General features: G+C 45.2%; 1 protein-coding gene across 11 annotated transcripts in view; it reads left to right on the top strand.

Moving 5' to 3' along the window:
• The window catches only part of FILIP1 (filamin A interacting protein 1), a 256599-nt gene that overhangs the window by 183062 nt on the left and 51926 nt on the right, over positions 1-21611 (top strand). For 10 of the 11 annotated variants that reach the window (XR_008891252.1, XM_056565900.1, XM_056565899.1 and 7 more), the window contains one exon: positions 3120-3398. Coding sequence is in view for 10 of the 11 variants with exons in the window: in XM_056565900.1 (XP_056421875.1) it covers positions 3120-3398 (279 nt within the window). In the remaining variant the exon portion in view is untranslated. Of the gene's footprint in view, positions 1-2648; positions 2697-3119; positions 3399-21611 lie in introns of those variants that run through there. The other variant, XM_056565908.1, reaches the window with a different exon arrangement.

Below are 21611 nucleotides of genomic sequence, written 5' to 3'. Positions count from 1 at the left end.
AGGGATGCAATTTGACAGACACCTTCTGACTGTGGGCATATTTACACCTGTTAGTACCCTCTGCAGTGCATGTATCAGTGTAAGGGTATGTGTACACAGTTGAATGTCCTCCAGAATATTCTGCACAGACAGCATGATTTAATTGGGATTCTGCTGCACGGTGCACACGGTGGAATTCCGATTCCAGCGTCCGCAAAAAGAATAGACTTTCCTATTCTTTTTGCAGATTTTGCTCAGAAATCCATTTCCGAGCGGTCCTGGCACTTGCCAAATTATTTAAATATTCAGAAAGTTCATTCGTGTTTTCCGGATGGACATTCCACAGATTTTACGCCTTGTAAACATGGCCTCAGGAAAATAGAGATATTTTGTTGGGATGTGACTGTGACTCTTGTTTATGTTAAGGTGGATAATCTCAGACTCCGAGAGACCAGTGAAATAGATCCCATTACCTAACATCAAACATGATGTCTCACTTTTAGCCGGCTAAGCCTCTGTCTGTTTGTCTGCCTGCCTACTTAGGCTGGGTTCACACTACGTTTTTCAAATACGGTTACCGTATACGGTTTTCCGCTAAAAAACGTATGGCAAAAACCGTATGCAAGCGTATACAACCGTATGACTCCAAATACAGTTTTTCCCCATATACGGTTCCAAAAAGTATGTACGGTTCTATCCGTTTGCATCCGTTTTTGCCAACGGTTTTGCTATTTTGTTGGAATTAGTTTTCCAGCAATTTAATAAAGTTACTATTGTTCTATTGAAATTCCTTCTGTGCATGTGTCAACTCCAAAAACGGATTAGAAAAACCGCATGCAACCGTATTCTGAAATTCTGTGTACAGTTCTCATAGACAACAATGTTAAAAGAACCGCATACGGTTCGCATACGGTTTTTCAACAGGAGGCAAAAACATGGTCGACAGCGTTGAGAAATCGGCAAAACTGTATCCGAGGCAAAACGGATGCAACCGTACACAACATTTGGAATACGGTTTACAATGCATTCTCTGTGCATACGGTTTCGGATACAGTCGTATACGTTTTTTTGCGGAAAACCGTATACGGTTACCGTATTTGAAAATCGTAGTGTGAACCCAGCCTTATCTTTCTATTTGGGAAGCCACACTTGGTTCTCAGGCTCCTTGCTTATGGCACCCAACCTGTAGGCTGATGCAGATACTAAAATGCACTGTGGATATCACAACAATACTAAACACTGGCACCAGGGCCAGAAGTATGGCAATGCCAAGCTAAGAACCATAACAATGATGTTTAGATTTTGGGTCAGAAACTTCTAACAGGCTCTTGGCAGTATTGCCTGATACCGTATATACTCGAGTATAAGCCAAGTTTTTCAGCACGATTTTTCGTGCTGAAAACACCCCCATCGGCTTATACTCGAGTGAACTCTCCGCCTTTTCAGTGGTCTTCAACCTGCGGACCTCCAGATGTTTCAAAACTACAACTCCCATCATGCCCAGACAGCCATTGGCTGTCCGGGCATGCTGGGAGTTGTAGTTTTGAAACATCTGGAGGTCCGCAGGTTGAATACCACTGCGGCATTCGTCATCATCCAGACCCCCCCCCCCCCTTAGTTTTCTACTCGCCTCCCCTCAGTGGGAAGGAAGGGTGAGCTGGTCCGGCCATCTATGCTGCAGGGACCGTCCAGTGGGGAGGGTTAGTCGTTGCGGGCTGTCCATCTTCACCAGGGGGGCCTCTTTTCCGCTCCGGGCCCGGCCCCGGACTAGTGACGTTGCCTTGACGAGGTCCACAGGTTGAAGACCACTGGATTGACAGGCGGTGATGATAACAGGCGCTGATGATGAAGGGGGGGGATGATGACAGGCGGTGATGATGAAGGGGGGATGATGACAGGGTAATGATGAAAGGGGGGATGATGACGGGGTGTTAATGATGGGGTCTGGATGATGACAGGGGGCGATGATGTATTTCCCACCCTAGGCTTATAGTCGAGTCAATAACTTTTCCTGGGTTTTTGGGGTGAAATTAGGGGCCTCGGCTTATATTCGGGTCGGCTTATACTCGAGTATATACGGTATTTCACATTTCACTTAAATATAGATTTAAAGACAGATTTGGCTTTAATCAAACATTTTACAGACATTTTATTTTTAGTAATAATGTGGCTCAGTACCGGTTCTCATTGAATGCAGCTCTTGAGCTAAGGTTGTGAACCATTGCCGAGACTCATTTTTAGAACTGACAGGGTTACATGTATTCACAAACATTACAACTACTCCAGGCGTGTACATATTTGGATACATCATGTCGGTGGTATATAATCAATTGTTTGCTGTGGTGTATCTATGAATAAGTATTTGGACACTCCAATATATATATATATATATATATATATATATATATATATATATATGTAATATGTGTGTGTTTGTTTGTGTCTGTAAATATATCAACATACAGACATATGTATAGATAGATTTATATATATTTATATAATTCACTTTTAAAACATCACAGATCAAAGATGTTACTGTGGTTTTATAGGAGAAATTAGTATGTCTGATAAATTGCTGAGCTTTGTTATTTGATGCTCTTGCTATGACAACATAAGGATATGAGCGCATGGTTAAACAAAGCCAATCTCCAGTTCCTAAAATGGAAATACTATGCAGTTTTCTAATTACCATATTTACATATAGACCATGTAGCCATGTAAGCACGCTAAAACAACGACTTGGTTGCCAGCCAATGTCTTCTTTGCTGATGATGCAGCTAAACTAAGCAAATGACTTCCTAGTCAGGAAACATAGAGGATTGAGTTTTTCCATAACACAGCTGGTGAAGGACAGGGCTTTAGATGTTTTGTGTATATATATATATATATATATATATATATATATATATATATAACAGAGATTTATAGATAGATAGAGAGATAGATCTAGATAGATAGCAGTTACCTTTAGAAATTTGTGTCCAACCACCAAAAATTGCTTAGGGTGCCCTGATCAAATTCTTTTATTTTTTTATTTTTTTATTTACAGTATTATATTGTAATAAAAATGTTGCTTTCTTTGATTTTGCTTATTTTTTTATTTACAAAAGTATTGTTTTCTACTTTATCTTGGCTTTTAGGTAGGAATGAGATCTCGAAATCAAGTTGGTGAAAGCTCAACAGCTGGGCAGCTCTCCAGCTACAACAATGGCAATGCCATAGAAAATGAGAACCACAGCAATGAAGCCAAAAACAAGAATAAAATCCACAGAAATAAGGAAGGAGATGTACAGGTCTCTGGGACTGTCAAAAGACATGCTAAAACTTCTGGACTGTGTGAAAGAAAAAACAGGAACATCCAAGACCCAACCAAAGAGGATCTAGTAAAGCTGCTAAGTGTTATGGAAGGTGAACTGCAGGTATATATCTTATCTTGCTATAATATCTTGCTATAATATTCCACCACATCCTAATCAAATGAGGTCCAATTGTTGGGACCGCCACAATCCCTTAGGCTTTTTTCAACTTTCGACTTGTAGGTATATGTCAGGGGAATTCAGATTTCACATCAAAACTAACCAACTCGAAGTCCTTGTCAACTGCAACCTTTTTATAAGATCCACAGTGTCCCTGGTACAAGAGGGCACTATATAAATACCCAGGTTCTGGCAAAAGCTTAGAATCCCTGACATCATGAGCCTGCCCTTGTGGACCTTTGTTAGTTTGTAAAGTGTGGCTGTCTGAGGCTGTATTGGAAACAGAAAGTCAAACTCACTATCTAGAATCTTGGATTTGGCTGCCACTAACAATTCCTTAAAGTGTCCCCTAAAAGGAAGACAAAGGTTGTCCATAGTGATGACAAACCAATGACGCGGATGAAGGCAATAGTAGAATACCGCTTACCCAATTCAGTTGTGTAACCGCACACACAACAATGCGTGTAAGTGAATAAAAGTTCCCTTCCGCAACCTTCGTGAACCAAAGGGATTAGCAGCAAGAGGGCTTCATAAGAACCAGGAATTAAAATGGTGCTGGACAGGATCATAAGCTTCCACCAGGGTAAACTGATGTGTTCAATTGGTTAATAAAGGTACAAGTCACTTTACCCTGGTGGAAGCTTTTGATCCTGTCCAGCACCGTTTTAATTCCTGGTTCTTCTGAAGTCCTCTTAAAATGTCCCTGTCATTTACCTAAAGCAATTAGGACAAACTAGGAGAAGCATGTGCTTAATCTCTTCACTCCTCAGCTTGTAGTGTAGTGATCTCCTGTTTAGTGCAACTGGACGTATATCGCTGCGAGCCAGAAAACAATGGGATGATGTTATATAAGGGCTTGTTACCTGGCAAGGTGTTATATATATATATATATATATATATATATATATATATATATATATGGTAAAAGCTTCTTCTTCTCATGCAGTTACCAGGTGAGCCGTTTGAAAAGTTGCTTGCTTTTCACCTAATGTTTGTATGCTGTGGAGAGATGCTTTTGCTGTATCTAAGTTTGAGCTCCTGACCAAGGCTTCAGAACCTGCATTTTAAACTCCTTTGAAAAGTCTGTGCTGCTTTTCTCTTTCTTTCTTTCTTTCTTTCTTTTTCTTTCTTTCGTCTTTCTCTCTCTCAGGCACAATAATGAATTGCCGGTCAGCTGAAATGACTATTTCTCAGTCACTGAGCTACTAAGCTAAATCCTGGAGAGCACAGCAGGGAATGACAGGATGCAAGGGTCTATTCATGCAGCAGAATTTCTGCTTGTGGAATTCCACCTCAAATGAAAGCCCAATAGACTTCTATGGGATTCTGCACTCCCATTCACACTTCTGAGTTTCCGAATGCAGAATTTTTGCATGGATTCTGCACCAATTCTGCACAATATCCGCACAAGCCAGAAACCACCAAAGGAAGCGGAAGTGGAATTGGTGCGGAAATTCTGCTGCGTGAATAGACCCTGTGTGTCAGAGAGGCTTTTCTCTGACGTGCGGAGCAAAGGTGTTGCACGGGAGGAGAAACAGAAAGCTTCTACAGTATTTGTGTGATCCAAGCTACACAGGAACGTAACCAAGGGCAACATTAGTAAAAGCAAAGCAGGCAAATGGGCAGCAGTTAGATGAATAACTTTACTGCAAATAAAAACTGAAAATTATTGTATTGAGAAATTGTTTTATTTTAGGAAGTACTACATATTTAGATACATTTTAATTGATGGGACTACCCCCTTAAAAAACAAATGCGTTCAGTTATTTTCTTAAGATCTTGTCAAAGGACATTTAGGTGCTCCTTAAAGCTCTCTGCTGCAGGGAAAGTGACTTATTGCCCAGGCTTATTGCCCAGGCTGACAGGACATCAGACAGAGTGGGTTCAGGAGCAGTCGTGGTGGTAGAAATAGTGGGAAGTTCCTCGAAGAGAGAACAGCATTGTTTTTCCATGGGCCAGGCAGCTCTATAGCTCCCAGCGAAGAGCCAAGAAGATCAAGAGACAGGGGCACAAGCATAGTCAGGGCCAATATCACAGGTAGGGTCATCACCGTTTCCCTGGCGAACTTGCTCAGTTTAGTCAAAATGTCCCCGTGATGTTCCAAGGACCGGAGACTACGCTGGGGTGGGTACTGGGGTATCTTCCTTGCCTTCTTTCTCCTGTCCCTGTGTCCCTTTTTCCTTGTTAGACTGGTGCCCATTTTGCCTATTGAAAGGGACTACAAGACCCAGGCAGCGCTCAAGAGGACTATCCATGTAGACAGGTGTGAAGGAAATTCAGCACAACAGATATGGCCAGGGGCAACAGAGAGCCCTGCAGGGCCCACCACACACACACCTCCAACTCCTACTCACCACCTCCCAGAAGTAGCTATCCAGCAGCAGCACGGTAGGAGCCCCAGAGATAGTAGATAGAATTATTCACCAAGCAGCAGCATGGCCCAGCAGCAACCACCCAGGGAGAGTACTAGCCCTGCAACAAAGGAATCTGACTTCAGGGCAGACTTGAGGCACTCCTCAGCAGTGGCACAGCATACAGGACCAACAGGGAGCCTGAATACCAACCACCCAGGACCCACGTGGCACAGCAGAAAGGACAGGAGCAGACAGGGGACCAGAGCAGGTGTTACGCCGAGCGCTCCAGGTCCCTGCTCCTCCCCGGAGCGCTCACGGCGTTCCTCTCTCTGCAGCGCCCCGGTCAGACCCGCTGACCGGGAGCCCTGCACTGACACTGCCGGCGGGGATGCAATTCGCATAGCGGGACGCGCCCGCTCGCGAATCGCATCCCAAGTCACTCACCTGTCCCGATCCCCGGCTGTCACGTCCTGGCGCGCGGCTCCGCTCCTTAGGGCGCGCGCGCGCCAGCTCTCTAAGATTTAAAGGGCCAGTGCACCAATGATTGGTGCCTGGCCCAATCAGTCTAACTAGCTTCCACCTGCTCCCTATCTATATAACCTCACTTCCCCTGCACTTCCTTGCCGGATCTTGTTGCCTTTGTGCCAGAGAAAGCGTTACAGTGTTTGCCTTACCAGTGTACCTGACCTCTTGCTATTGTTATTTGACTACGAACCTTGCCACCTGCCCCGACCTTCTGCTACGTCTGACCTTGCCTCTGCCTAGTCCTTCTGTCCCACACCTTCTCAGCAGTCAGCGAGGTTGAGCCATTGCCGGTGGATACGACCTGGTTGCTACCGCCGCAGCAAGACCATCCCGCTTTGCGGCGGGCTCTGGTGAATACCAGTAGCATCCCTAGAACCGGTCCACCGACACGGTCCACGCCAATCCCTCGCTGACACAGAGGATCCACATCCCTGCTGAACCTGGTCCAGGGTAATTCTTCAGTAGGCGAGTACGCCATCCAATTTCGTACTCTCGCCTCCGAATTGTCTTGGAATAACGAGGCCCTCTGCGCGACCTTTAAAAAAGCCTATCCAGTAACATCAAAGATGTGCTGGCCGCACGAGAAATTCCTGCCAACCTGCATGAACTTATCCATTTGGCCACCTGCATTGACACGCGTTTTTCTGAAAGACGCCAGGAGCTCCGCCAGGAAAAAGACCTTGATCTCTGGGCACCTCTCTCACAGTATCCTTTGCAATCTACCCCTGTGCCTCCCGCCGAGGAGGCTATGCAAGTGGATCGGTCTCGCCTGACCCATGAAGAGAGGACTCGCCGCAGAGATAAAAATTTATGTCTGTACTGCGCTAGTACCGAACATTTCTTGGTGGATTGCCCTATTCGTCCTCCACGTCTGGGAAACGCACGCACGCACCCAGCTCACGTGGGAGTGGCGTCTCTTGGTCTGAAATCTGCCTCTCCACGCCTCACTGTGCCCGTACGGATTTCTCCTTCTGCCAACTCCTCCTTCTCAGCTATGGCCTTCTTGGACTCTGGTTCTGCGGGAAATTTCATTTTGGCCTCTTTTGTTAATAAGTTCAACATCCCTGTGACCCGTCTCGCCAAGCCGCTCTACATTTCCTCGGTCAACGGAGTGAAATTGGACTGCACTGTGCGTTACCGCACAGAACCCCTGCTCATGAGCATTGGACTGCATCACGAAAAAATTTAACTTTTTGTTTTGCCCAACTGCACCTCTGAAGTCCTCCTCGGTCTGCCATGGCTCCAACGCCACTCTCCTACCCTTGACTGGACCACCGGGGAGATCAAGTGCTGGGGTGCTTCTTGCCACAAAAAATGCCTCACGTCTTCTCCCAGTCCCGTCAGGCAAGCCTCAGTGCCTCCTCCTACACCTGGTCTCTCCAAGGCCTATCAGGACTATGCTTTGCCTCCTCATAGCCCCCGTCCTGGTAACACTCTGCCCCGTGCCAAGCTTCACCCTCTGCCCCCCTCCCCATTCCCACTCCTTCTGAACTGCCTGCCTTTGATGAGGATACCCAGGACTTCTCTGTCTTCCTGAAGGAAACCCTACAATCGCTCCCAATGTCCTCGTCCCACGTGAAGCAACTACCGGACAAAAAGAGGAGGAGACCTAAGGGGGGGGGGTACTGTTACGCCGAGCGGTCCGGGTCCCTGCTCCTCCCCGGAGCGCTCGCGGCGTTCCTCTCTCTGCAGCGCCCCGGTCAGACCTGCTCACCGGGAGCGCTGCACTGACACTGCCGGCGGGGATACGATTCGCATAGCGGGACGCGCCCGCTCGCGAATCGCATCCCAAGTCACTCACCTGTCCCGGTCCCCGGCTGTCACGTCCTGGCGCTCGCGGCTCCGCTCCTTAGGGCGCGTGCGCCAGCTCTCTAAGATTTAAAGGGCCAGTGCACCAATGATTGGTGCCTGGCCCAATCAGTCTAACTAGCTTCCACCTGCTCCCTATCTATATAACCTCACTTCCCCTGCACTTCCTTGCCGGATCTTGTTGCCTTTGTGCCAGAGAAAGCGTTACAGTGTTTGTCTTACCAGTGTACCTGACCTCTTGCTATTGTTATTTGACTACGAACCTTGCCGCCTGCCCCGACCTTCTGCTACGTCTGACCTTGCCTCTGCCTAGTCCTTCTGTCCCACGCCTTCTCAGCAGTCAGCGAGGTTGAGCCGTTGCCGGTGGATACGACCTGGTTGCTACCGCCGCAGCAAGACCCTCCCGCTTTGCGGCGGGCTCTGGTGAATACCAGTAGCATCCCTAGAACCGGTCCACCGACACGGTCCACGCCAATCCCTCGCTGACACAGAGGATCCACATCCAGCTAGCCGAATCATAACAGCAGGAGCTAGCCTGAGGCCTGAAACCAGAGCTCACCTGTGTGACATATAAAAGGTTTTGGTAAATGACAGGGACACTCTTCTTGGGGATCAGCAGAAAAAATCTTATAGCAGCTTGTGTGTTGAGAAAGGTACATACTCTTATATTAATTACAGTCCACTTTCACAGCATTACCACCTTTAGCTGATGTTTTATAGTGATCATAGTGTCCCCCTCAAAGGCAATTACCGCCTCCAACTCAATGGTCCCTCTCCAAGCAAGCTTTCCCTACTTTCATTTAATAGACTTATATTAGACAACTTATCGAGGGGTATACAAAATTCAGAGCATTCCTGGTTTTCTGTATGCTGGAAAGGTTTACCACTATATCTTTGAGCAGGAAAATATTGATATTTATGTAAGGAATATGGTTATACCATTAACTAAAAGCAATAATAGTTACTTCTAAATAAAAGAATATTACTCACTAGGTCACATTAGCAGATAGGGCAGAGTAAAAGATACTGTCATCTAATAAACTGTCTTAAGTGCATAATCTAATGCCAAGGAAGAGTGGATCAATGACCTTCACTAACACGCCAAAAGGGATGAAACTTCATGCCTTAATGTTTTTCCATTCTCTAGTACTTACTTAGCTTTTCTGTTCTTATTAAGTTACTAACTTACTAATCTCTCTTACTTGTGTTTGTCTGCAAGTATCTTTTATATGTACAGAAAGGGATTCGGGTGGTTAAGTAAGGACCATGGAATACTCTAGGGACCTCATCATACTCAGCACCAATGTACTTAATCTATTTATCCCAGCTGGACAGTATTACGTTATGCGCTCCGGCCACACACACTGGCCACGAGCGCATGGTCCCGTTACCCGCTGCTACCGGCGGGGCTGGGACTCGCATTGCGGGATGCGCCCGCATGTGAGCCCCAGTCCGTCACTCACCTGGTGCTTCTCCTGCCCCCGCCTCTGCCTCTCTTCTCAGGCTTGAGAAAGGGAGTGATCCTGAAACGTCGCCAATCAAGCTCACCGGCTGGTGAGCCTTCTACGTTAGTCTCAGAAGAAAGCAAGCTTCACAGCGTAAATGGACATGTTCACGTAGAGCTCCAGCTGGAGCCGAAAAGGTCTGTTATAATGCTGTGACCACGTATCGGCGAGTATGCACTGGGTGATTTTGCATTGTGTCCAAGTACACTATTCCTGTATGAAATAATCTTTGTATGAAGAAGTATTGGAAGTAAAAGTGTTAAAGTCTTGGAACACATCTGGTACTTCTCCTGCCCCCACCTCTGCCTCTCTGCTCTGGCGCGCGTGTCCCCGTCCCCTAGGGCGCGCGCGCCGGAGCTTTAAGATTTAAAGGGCCAGTGCGCTCATTAGTGTAATTCACCTGTGGCTCATTTGTGGCTCATTGATTAATTCCTCCTCACTTCCCTGCCCGATCTTTGTTGCCTTGAGCCTGAGAGAAAGCATTCCTGCTATTTCCTTGCTGTGTATCTGATCCTTTACTCCGTGACCTGACCTTGCCCCTTGCCGCCTGCCTACTGACCATTTGCTACGTTCCTGACTACGCTACTGTGCCACCTGCCCTGAATTTCTGCTATCCTGACTACGAGCTATCTTATCCCTCCTGTGCCTCGGATCTCCTCAGCCGCCTGTGTGGTTAAGCCGTGCCAGGGGTAGCGACCTGGGTGCTGCCTGCTGCAGCAAGTCCATCCCGCTTTGCGGTGGGCTCTGGTGAAAACTAGCGGCACCTTAGACTCTGCTGGCTGGTACGGTCTGAGTCATCTGCCACACAGGTCCAGCGGAGCCACATCCACCAGGGTTCTACTATTGGTACACCACAAACTGAAATAATCACTAGCAGTAAAGTGATAAAGGAAATGTGTCATCCCAAAAAAATGACATATTGTTTAAATTAAGTATTTATGTTAACTATATTTGTAAAAAATTTTTGATGGTATTTTTTGCCAATTTTCCATTTTACTATCTATATTTTAAAACAATCATGAAATCTTGCAGTTTCCATTCGGGCCACTAGGCCTAAAACTAAGCCGAAACTTCCTGTTTTGTGTAGATCATTTCAGAATTACAGTGACAGATGAAACCAATATATATAAATAACACTGGATCCATCACCATTAACCTCAGAGATCAGCATCCCCTTCCCTGTAGAATGACATCTTATAAGGTCACAGAGAATTCCCAGTAGCATCTTCGGTTAATTTGAATGGGATAGGTCCTCTCTATTGTTGTTTATGCCCAGCGGTCCTGCAGTAAAGCATATCACTAAATGCTGTTAAAAACAGCTCAGGCAAGATGGCAGCCCCTATAACAATGTGCACAAAATAGAAAAGAATTACAAACAGAAAATCAGAAACAAATTAATAAAAAATATTATGTTTCAGTATCTGGCTTAAATCAGGAAAAAAAGTGATGCATTCCCTTTAAATAAAGGCCATCATGCCTCCTCCCAAAGACTTGCATTGAGGGCGGCGGGGTGTGATGTCACAAGGGGGCGGAGCCATGATATCACGATACTCCATTACCTGCACCGCCCGTCATCAGCCACAGAGCGATCCTTGCTCTGTACAGCTGAAAAACGGGGGTGCTGCAGCAGAGATCGCGGGGGTCCCCAGCGATTTAACATTTTATCCCCTATCCTTTTGATTGGGGATAAGATGCTTAGTGCCAGAGTACCCCTTTAAGTACCAACAGTGACAGTAAAGTCACTGGTAATGACTGATGACTAAACTACATTGGTGTGCAGCCAGAGAAATGGCTTAGCTAGAGAACACCTGGTGCAAAAGTACATCCATGACATTGAAGTGAATAGCACTGGCAAAGAACTTGACTGTGGAGTATTGTGTAAAGGCTATCTACACCAAACCTCTGGTGCGTGGGATGGAGACTGAGTTGTCACAGTGTTTTGCATCAGAACCACACGTTTGTTACTATTATTTAAAATTGTTCTCCTCAAGTATTGTCATTCTGTATTTACCTTACAGTAACCACTAGAGATTAGCGAACTTACAGTAAATTCAATTCGTCACAAACTTCTCGGCTCGGCAGTTTATGACCTTTCCTGCATAAATTAGTTCAGCTTTCAGGTGCTCCTGTGGGCTGGAAAAGGTGGATACAATCCTAGGAGAGTCTTTTCTAGGACTGTATCCACCTTTTCCAGCCCACCGGAGAACCTAAAAGCTGAACTAATTTATGCAGGAAAAGTCATCAACTGCCGAGCCGAGAAGTTCGCGACAAATCGAATTTACTGTAAGTTCGCTCGTCTCTAGTAACCACCACACTATCAGTGCCTCAGTGTGTCTCAATGTGGTATTTTTCCTTCTTCTCTATAAGTGCCTCCTTTAACCCCTTCATGACCCAGCCCATTTTCACCTTCATGACCTGGGCATTTTTTGAAAATCTGACCACTGTCACTTTAAACATTAATAACTCTGGGATGCTTTTACTTATCATTCTGATTCCGAGATAGTTTTTACGTGACATATTCTACTTTATGTTATTGGTAAAATGTCACTGATATTTGTATCCTTTCTTGGTAAAAAATCTAAAAATTTCATGAAAATTTGTAAAAAAATTTAGCATTTTTCTAACTTTGAAAGTCTCTGCTTGAAAGGAAAATGGATATTCCAAATAAATTACATATTGATTCACATATACAATATGTCTACTTTGTGTTTGCATAAAAAAATTGACAAGTTTTTACTTTTGGAGGGCACCAGAGGGCTTCAAAGTTCCGCAGCAATTTTCCAATTTTTCTCAAGATTTTCAAAATCGTAATTTTTCAGGGCCCAGTTCAGGTTGGAAGTGGATTTTAAGGGTCTTCATATTAGAAATACCCCATAAATGACCCCATTATAAAAACTGCACCCCCCAAAGTATTCAAAATGACATTCAGTAAGTGTTTTAACCCTTTAGGTGTTTCACAGGAATAGCAGCAAAGTGAAGGAGAAAATTCTAAATCTTCATTTTTTACACTCGCATTTTCTTGTAGACCCAATTTTTGAATTTTTACAAGGGGTAAAAGGAGAGAAATTACCCTAAAATTTGTAACCCAATTTCTCTCGAGTAAGGAAATACCTCATATGCGTATGTAAAGTGTTCGGCGGGCGCAGTAGAGGGCTCAGAAAGGAAGGAGCGACAATGGGATTTTGGAGAGTGAGTTTTTCTGAAAGGGTTTTTGGGGGGCATGTCCCATTTAGGAAGCCCCTATGGTGCCAGAACAGTGGACCCCCCCCCCACATGTGACCCCATTTTGGAAACTATACCCCTCATGGAATTTAATAAGGGGTGCAGTGAGCATTTACACCCCACTGGCGTTTGACAGATATTTGAAACAGTGGACTGTGCAAATCAAAAATTTTATTTTTCATTTTCACAGACCACTGTTTCAAAAATCTGTCATACACCAGTGGGGTGTAAATTCTCACTGTACCCCTTATTAAATTCCGTGAGGGGTGTAGTTTCCAAAATGGAGTCAAATATGGATATTTATTGTTTTGCGTTTGTCAGAACTTCTGTAACAATCAGCCATCCCTGTGCAAATCGCCTCAAATGTACATGGCGCACTCTCCCTTCTGGGCCTTGTTGTGCGCCCCCAGAGCACTTTGCGCCCACATATGGGGTATCTCCGTACTGGGGAGAAATTGCATTACAAATTTTGGGGGTCTTTTTTCCCTTTTACCTCTTATGAAAATGAAAAGTATAGGGCAACACCAGCATGTCAGTGTAAAAAATTTATTTTTTTACACTAACATGCTGGTGTAGACCCCAACTTCACCTTTTCATAAGGGGTTAAAGAAGAAAAAGCCCCCCAAAATTTGTAAGGCAATTTCTCCCGAGTACGGCGATACCCCATATGTGTCCCAAAACTGTTGCCCTGAAATACGTCAGGGCTCCAAAGTGAGAGAGCGCCATGCGCATTTGAGGCCTGAATGAGGGATTTGCATAGGGGTGGACATAGGGGTATTCTATGCCAATGATTCCCAAACAGGGTGCCTCCAGCTGTTTCAAAACTCCCAGCATGCCTGGACAGTCAATGGCTGTCCGGCAATACTGGGAGTTATTATTTTGCAACAGCTGGAGGCTCCGTTTTGGAAACAGTAGCGTACCAGACGTTTTTCATTTTTTGGGGGGAGGGGGGCTGTGTAGGGGTATGTGTATATGTAGTGTTTTTTACTTTTTATTTTAGGTTAGTGTTAGTGTAGTGTAGTGTTTTTAGGGTACAGTCACATGGGCAGAGGTTCACAGCAAGTTTGCCGCTGGAAGTTTGAGCTGCAGCGCAAAATTTGCGCCATCTCAAACTTGCAGCACTCACTGTAAACCTCCGCCCATGTGAGTGTACCCTGTCCATTCACGTTGGGGGGAGGGGGCAAACATCCAGCTGTTGCAAACTCCGAGCATGCCCTTTGGCTGTCCGTGCATGCTGGGAGTTGTAGTTTTGCAACAGCTGGAGGAACACTGGTTTGGAAACACTAAGTTAAGTAATAAACTTTCAAGTGTTTTGCAACCAAACTTAGTGTTTCCAAACCAGTGTGCCTCCAGCTGTTGCAAAACTACAACTCCCAGCATGCATGGTCTGTCAGTGCATGCTGGGAGTTATAGTTTTGCAACAATTGCAACAGCTGGAGGCACTGAGGTAGGAAACGGACAATGTTTCCCAACTAGTGTGCCTCCAGTTGTTGCAAAACTACAACTCCCAGCATGCCCAGACTGCCCAGGCATGCTGGAAGTTGTAGTTCGGCAATATCTGAAGGATCAGATGTTGCCAAACTACAACTTCCAGCATGCTTGGGCAGTCTGGGCATGCTGGGAGTTGTAGTTTTGCAACATCTGGAGGTCCACAGTTTGGAGACCACTGTATAATGGTCTCCAATCTGTGCTCTTCCAGATGTTAGAGAACTACAACTCCCAGCATGCCTGGACAGACTGAGCATGCTGAGATTTGTACTTTTGCAACATCTGGAAGAGCACAGATTGGAGACCATTATACAGTGGTCTCCAAACTGTGGGCCTCCAGATGTTGCAAAACTACAACTCCCAGCATGCCCAGAAAGCCAAAGGCTGTCTGGGCATGCTGGGAGTTGCAGTTTTGAAACTCTCAGAGGCAGCAGTGAGATCGCTTTACGGCGATCTCACTGCTGCCAATGAAGATGCCGCACTGGTGCTGCAAACTCACCTCCGGGACGCAGCGCCGCCGGACCGCATGGAGGACGCCGGGACCGCCGGGACCGCTCGGGACACCGCTCAGACGGGTAAGTGACGCCGGGGGACGGGTCAGGGACACTTAGCAGAGCGGTGTGTGTCCCGATCCCCGTGATCGGGACTCACACACCGCACTGCTAAGTATTTTCATAGCGAAATGCTGCTATCAGCTAGTCAGATTTGACTAGCTGATAGCAGCGATTGCTGGGGGGGGGGGGGATAAAAACCCCCGTGGTCGCACGGTAAGATGGCTGGCTATCAGTGATAGCCACCATCTTACCGGGCGCTGCGGGATGCCGCGAGTAGCGGCAGTAATGTTCATGACGTACCTGTATGTCATGGGTCGGGAACGCCTTGCCACCCATGACGTACAGGTATGTCATAGGTCGGGAAGGGGTTAATAATCTTGTCCTTTGGTGTCAACATGCTGTGCCATCGGCCTCTATAAATTCCACTTTTGCCTTTTATGTTAGAATGTTTTTAGTTAATGGGGAGGATTAAAAGGAGAACAATTCTTCTGCACAATTTATCAGAAGTTGAATTTGATGAATGATAATGAGTATCCACAATTCACCTGATTGGTTTACTCTTGGTAAATGCATTAAACAGTAAAGCACAAAAAAATTATACCAATAGGGTAAGATAAAACTTAACTTTGTTAAAGTTAAGTTTTGTCTTACCCTATTAGTATTATTTTTTGTGCTTTATTAAATACACAGCTCTCAGTTTTCGAGATTCATCCTCTCAGAGGTTGACATAATATTAATCAGTATCCTGCAATGCTGCTGCTAGAAGGCGGATGTATAGGAGGAGAGTCAGTGCTGCTGCCAGTGGGGAAAGGGTATAAAGAATGGCAATGCTGCTGCTAGAAGGCGGATGTATAGGAGGAGAGTCAGTGCTGCTGCCAGTGGGGAAAGGGTATAAAGAAGGGCAATGCTGCTGCTAGAAGGCGGATGTATAGGAGGAGAGTCAGTGCTGCTGCCAGTGGGGAAAGGGTATAAAGAATGGCAATGCTGCTGCTAGAAGTCGGATGTATAGGAGGAGAGTCAGGGCTGCTGCCAGTGGGGAAAGGGTATAAAGAAGGGCAATGCTGCTGCTAGAAGGCGGATGTATAGGAGGAGAGTCAGTGCTGCTGCCAGTGGGGAAAGAGTATAAAGAAGGGCAATGCTGCTGCTAGAAGTCGGATGTATAGGAGGAGAGTCAGGGCTGCTGCCAGTGGGGAAAGGGTATAAAGAAGGGCAATGCTGCTGCTAGAAGGCGGATGTATAGGAGGAGAGTCAGTGCTGCTGCCAGTGGGGAAAGAGTATAAAGAAGGGCAATGCTGCTGCTAGAAGGCGGATGTATAGGAGGAGAGTCAGTGCTGCTGCCAGTGGGGAAAGAGTATAAAGAAGGGCAATGCTGCTGCTAGAAGGCGGATGTATAGGAGGAGAGTCAGTGCTGCTGCCAGTGGGGAAAGAGTATAAAGAAGGGCAATGCTGCTGCTAGAAGGTGGATATATAGGAGGAGAGTCAGTGCTGCTGCCAGTGGTGCTACACTGTTGTATTTGTCAATTCTAGGGACGTATATTTTGCTGTACTGTGGTATTTGTTGGAAGCTTCTGAAGAAATGTTTTACTGGTTCTAGTTAAGTATTTCAAATGCATTGTATGTAGTGCTATTAAGGAGGTGTTTTCTGCTGCATGGTGGTGATTGAATTCAATGGGAAAAAAGCCCTTTGTTCACACTCACACACGCACACACGCACAAACAAATGCTTACACACACACACACACACACCACACACTCATACATTCATTTTGCAGCTGTAGTGGGCTTTTTGTCAGTTGTTTATAACTCAAAATATATGATGGTTTTTGCATCTTTTATTTAGCACATATTTTTGGCCCAGATGTAAATAGCAGTTTTTTTTTTAAACTATACCTTTTGCTATGGCCCAAAAATAGCTAAAATATGACTAAAGAGTATTCTGCCAAAATGGTGAAAAAATACTCCAAAATGTCCCAAAAAAAAAAAAAAAGTTCTGCAAAAATGACAGTAATTTCTGCTCTTTTTGGTCTAAAAAAAAAAAGGTTGGTTTTGAGCCGGTGTATGATCATAGCCTTAAGCATAATTTAACTGATCTGTCACCCATCATGTAAAGCTACTGAAAAGCTCTTAAACGGAGCCTCTGTTGATGAGTGGTTATAAGTTACAGCACAAGACTGTGGAAATGCCTCTGTGGTCATGTTCATTAATTTCTAGAAAAGATATTGATTAGTTCCCAACAATCAGGATTCAGTAAACATTCTGGATTCCTTGAAATATATCAAATGAATATTTTGTTTCTTTTTCCCTATACAAATAAGCTGAGTTATTAGACGTTTCTTATTTAATAGACATTACATATTTTGTAGCTTTTATTGTGTGCAACATTTGGATTATATTGTCTGTAGGGAATGAAAATTATTACAAGACAGTGTATAAAACCTGATGTGTTGTACACTAACATTTCATTGCATTTTCTTCTTATCGTTCATAGTTATCTTTATATTGGTTTTATACATTTCATCAGGTCTGTTTAATACAAGTGAATACTGTATTACCAGTTGTGTCATTCTGACATGTGAGGCTACCAATGTGGTTTGGATGTTTAGTGACATCTAGTGTTAGCTGGGGCTATCAACTGTAGCAAATGATTCAAAATGTTCCCCACTGATTTATTTATTCCTATATGATATATTTATAAGTATAAATGTAATAGTTTTCAGAATTAGTGAGCAGGAATATGAATAAACCCAAGTTAACCTAAATATGTTCCCGAAAACTGTATTTTAATTTTGTTTTGCATTTATAGCTATAGTATATACGGTAAATCTCACAGGTAGAGAAGCTTGTTCAGTGTGACAGGTTCCTGTTATATCCAATTTTAATCAAAGTAAGTGTAAGAATATTTTAACTTTCCTGTGAATCAGTACTGTATATACATACACAGGAACCCCTCTAGTCTGCTTGTTCACTTTACCAGGTTTCTTTTCCTGAAATAATAAGACAGGGACATTTTTAAAGAAGATGTTCAGTGAAAACAAATTTATTATATGTGTCTAATCATGGGGGGTCCGACTGCTAGGGTCCACCATGATCTCCTGCATGGGGTCTGGCTTGGGCCCGGCTCTGCTATGCTAACGTGCGTTTCGTACCCAGCACATCAGATTTTCGAAACACGCCCCCCCCCCCAACCCTCAATTCATCTCTATGGGAGTGGTGGAGACCGATGAATGCTGTGTCTCTGACGCCTGTCCCATAGAGATGAATGGAGAGATGAATGGGTGTGTTTCGACCGGCTGAAGTGCTGGGTGCACAATGTCATTTCCTGGAACAGAGCTGTGGTCAAGTCAGGGCCTCGTACAGGAGATAGCAGTGGTCCCAGTGTTAACCCCCCCAACCTTCAAAAAGTCAACTTATTATTAGGCATTGTGGCCAAAGTAAAGGCTTTCCTGGTTCTTGTTTCTGTTCTTTACTATTGTTTATGATGTTGATCATAATCATGAAATCAACTTTGTTTTGACCTTACTTCTGCTTTGTCCCTTAGATTGTCTACCTGGAACTTGTTGTCCTGGCTCTGACACATGGCTCTAATTCTGACTGTAACTTCAAATTATCCTCTGGCCCTCTGACTCTTATTTACTAACTATGCTACTTCTGCGTCAGACCTACTACCATCAAGTTGTGACTATTCTAGTGCTCAGGACCAGGGGATCTTCCGCACCGCCATCACCTAATGTCCTCTTCTAATCTTTTCCAATTCTTCAGTATTCAGATTCCAGTAGGGCACCCTATTTAATTCCATCAATTCCTATCACTTTTTTTCTTAGAATCCAGCTAATGTTATCAACCCAAATTTTATCTGTGCCTTGACCAATATCACTCCTTTAAGACAGGACAATCCCTTGTATATTCTGATCTTGTTAGCAAATTGTGTGAACTTTGTGACATAGTGCATTATCCTGTTGGAAGTAGCCATTAGAAGATAGAAGAAGGTACACTGTGGTCATAGAGAGATGGACATGGTCAGTTACAATACTTAGGTAGGCTGTTGCATTAAAACAAAGCTTAATTGGTAGTAAGTGGCCTAAAATGTGCCAAGAAAATGTCCCCCACACCCCTTAACCACTACCACCAGCCTGAACGATTGTTTCAAGGCCAGATTTCCTGCGGGGGTCGGAACAACTGCTTCCGGCAGACTGTTGGGGCCCCGTTCAGGAGATCGTGGGGGGGGTTGTCCCAGCAGTCGGACCCCCGTGATGGATAAGTTATTTTTCACTGCACTACTCATTTAAGGCAGCAAGAAAGTGGTAAGAATGTGATGAGAGGTTTCCTTTAAGTAGCAGAGAAAGGCAAGTTAAAGTAGGGTACTTGGGGCCTCCTGGATAGCAGTCACATGGTAACAACTATTGAAGAAACAGTACATTTTATTATTGTAACACCGAGCGCCCCGGGTCACGCTGCTTCCCCGGAGCGCTCGCGGCGTTACTCTGCTTGCAGCGCTCCGGTCGGCGCTGCTGACTGAGAGCGCTGCTACCCTGTCACCGGAGGGGATGCGATACGCGGGGCGGGATGTGCCCGCTCACGGATCGCATCCCATGTCTCTTCTCACCTGCCCCGTCCTTCCTCTGTCCTGTCCCAGCATACGCGGCCTCGCTCTCTAGGGCGCGCGCGCGCCGGCTCTCTGAAATTTATAGGGCCAGTGCACCACTAATTGGTGCCTGGCCCAATCAAGTTCAATCACTGTTTTCCCTATAAAACATCACTTCCCCTTCCTGTTCCTGCCGGATCTTGTTGCCTAGTGCCTAGTGAAGGCATTCCAGTGTGTCCTTTGCCTGTGTTTCCAGAATCTTTGCTGTTGCCCCTGACTACGAACCTTGCCGCCTGCCCTGACCTTTCTGCTACATCTGACCTTGCCTTGTCTCATCCTTTTGTACCGCGCCATCTCAGCTGCCAGAGAGGTTGAGTCGCTACTGGGTGGAACGACCTGGGGGTTACCTGCCGCAGCAAGTCCATCCCGCTTTGCGGCGGGCTCTGGTGAATACCAGTAACCCCTTAGACTCCATTCCCCTGGTACGGCCTACGCCATCACCTCTCTGGCACAGAGGATCCACTTCCAGTGTCCTTACCCTCCGCTAGTCCGGATCCTGACAATTATACAACTTATGTACATAGAGGATAACACATAAAGGGGGCCCTGGGGACATGGAGAGACTCTGCCTGACAGGGCAGGAGAAGTACGGGGACACACCATCCCGTACTGGACAACCACAAAACTAAATGAAATCCCACTTTGTGCCAGACATGTTAACATATAGAAAAACCTTCTTTCAATTGTGTGAAGTTGGAGATTCTGCAGAGCGTGTCATGGGAAGTTTCTTGCCAAGCATCAGACTGCCGATAGCTTATGATGTCATTGACAGCTCCCATGGTCCGCTCTCCTCAACAATCTGGTGACATCATCTGTGAAGTCCTGGCAATGACAGCATAACAAAAATATGTGGGTCAGAAGTAATGGTCAGATGTCTAGTGGATATTTAATTTTATGTTGAGCTTGCAATGGGGAGGTCTTGTTCTTTCTAACGTTAAGGTAAACAAAATGTAAATGATCCTTCAGTGTAAAAAACATTTACTTTTACTGATCTGAACTTTTATGTTAAATATTAATACATATCTAGAGAATATTGATGATGAATGGAACATAAAAGTGAACCCATTTTGTTTTTGTATTATGGATGCATCAGGAATAGTGACAACAAGCCACGTTTTCGTACCTTTACGTCGCAACTATTTGCTAATATTTCTTTTTTTTAACAGAGCCAAAAAGGCTGCCTGATAACTATGACTGCCAGTAGGGTATGCTTTTGATTTCCCATACCATTTATTTTATTTATTGCAATAGCGCTGACATACTCTGCGGCACTCTTCATAGATTATCACATTGGCTATGTCTCCACTGGGACTCACAATCTGACCTCAGTGTCTTTTTGCATTGTGCGAGGAAACCAGAGTACCTGGAGGAACCCCGCACAACTCCAGGGAAAACATTCCGTACAGATGTTGCCCTTTTTCTCTGTGTAGCCATCAGGTCCTGGACTCTTACCTGCAGGTAAAGACGTTATGGTGGAAAACAACTCGTCCAATGTGAACGGTGTCTCCAGTGAGGAAGTGGAATCAATGTAGGATTGGAGCGAGGGAAGGGGAGTGGCAGTCGGGGAATGTGTGCCTGGGGGCAGAAGGTTATAGAGGGCAGAGTAGTACGAGCGAAAAGCCTCAAATATGTCAGGGGTGAGATGTGAGAGGGATCCCATAGGGGTCCGTATCGCAGGAATATAGAGAGAAGACTTTTTCTCCTTGAAAGCCTTCGCCAGGAGTTTTCCCGATTTGTTGCCCCATTAGTAAAAGAGTTTACCAGTGATTTGTCTGTAATATCTGTGCTTAACATTCAGCAGGGCCAGGAGCTCATGTCAAACTCTAATTATGTCCCGGAGAACCTGTTCCTGCTGGGATTGTTTATGAAGGGACTCTAAGGAATGTAGTTCACGGTGCTGGGATGAAAGCTTGGCCGTCGCCTCCCTCTTCAACCTCGCCCCATGCTTCACCAGGACACCACGGAGTACACACTTCAATGCCTCCCATTTGATAAGAGGGTCCGATTGGAAATGGGAGATTGCAGTCTGCAGCTCTTGATAGCATAGTGTGTCTAGG

This window comes from Hyla sarda, chromosome 3 (genome assembly GCF_029499605.1).
Source record: "Hyla sarda isolate aHylSar1 chromosome 3, aHylSar1.hap1, whole genome shotgun sequence".
Lineage (NCBI taxonomy): Eukaryota > Metazoa > Chordata > Amphibia > Anura > Hylidae > Hyla > Hyla sarda.
The sequence above is the reverse complement of the archived record's forward strand: the minus strand, read 5'-3'. Positions and strand labels throughout refer to the sequence as shown.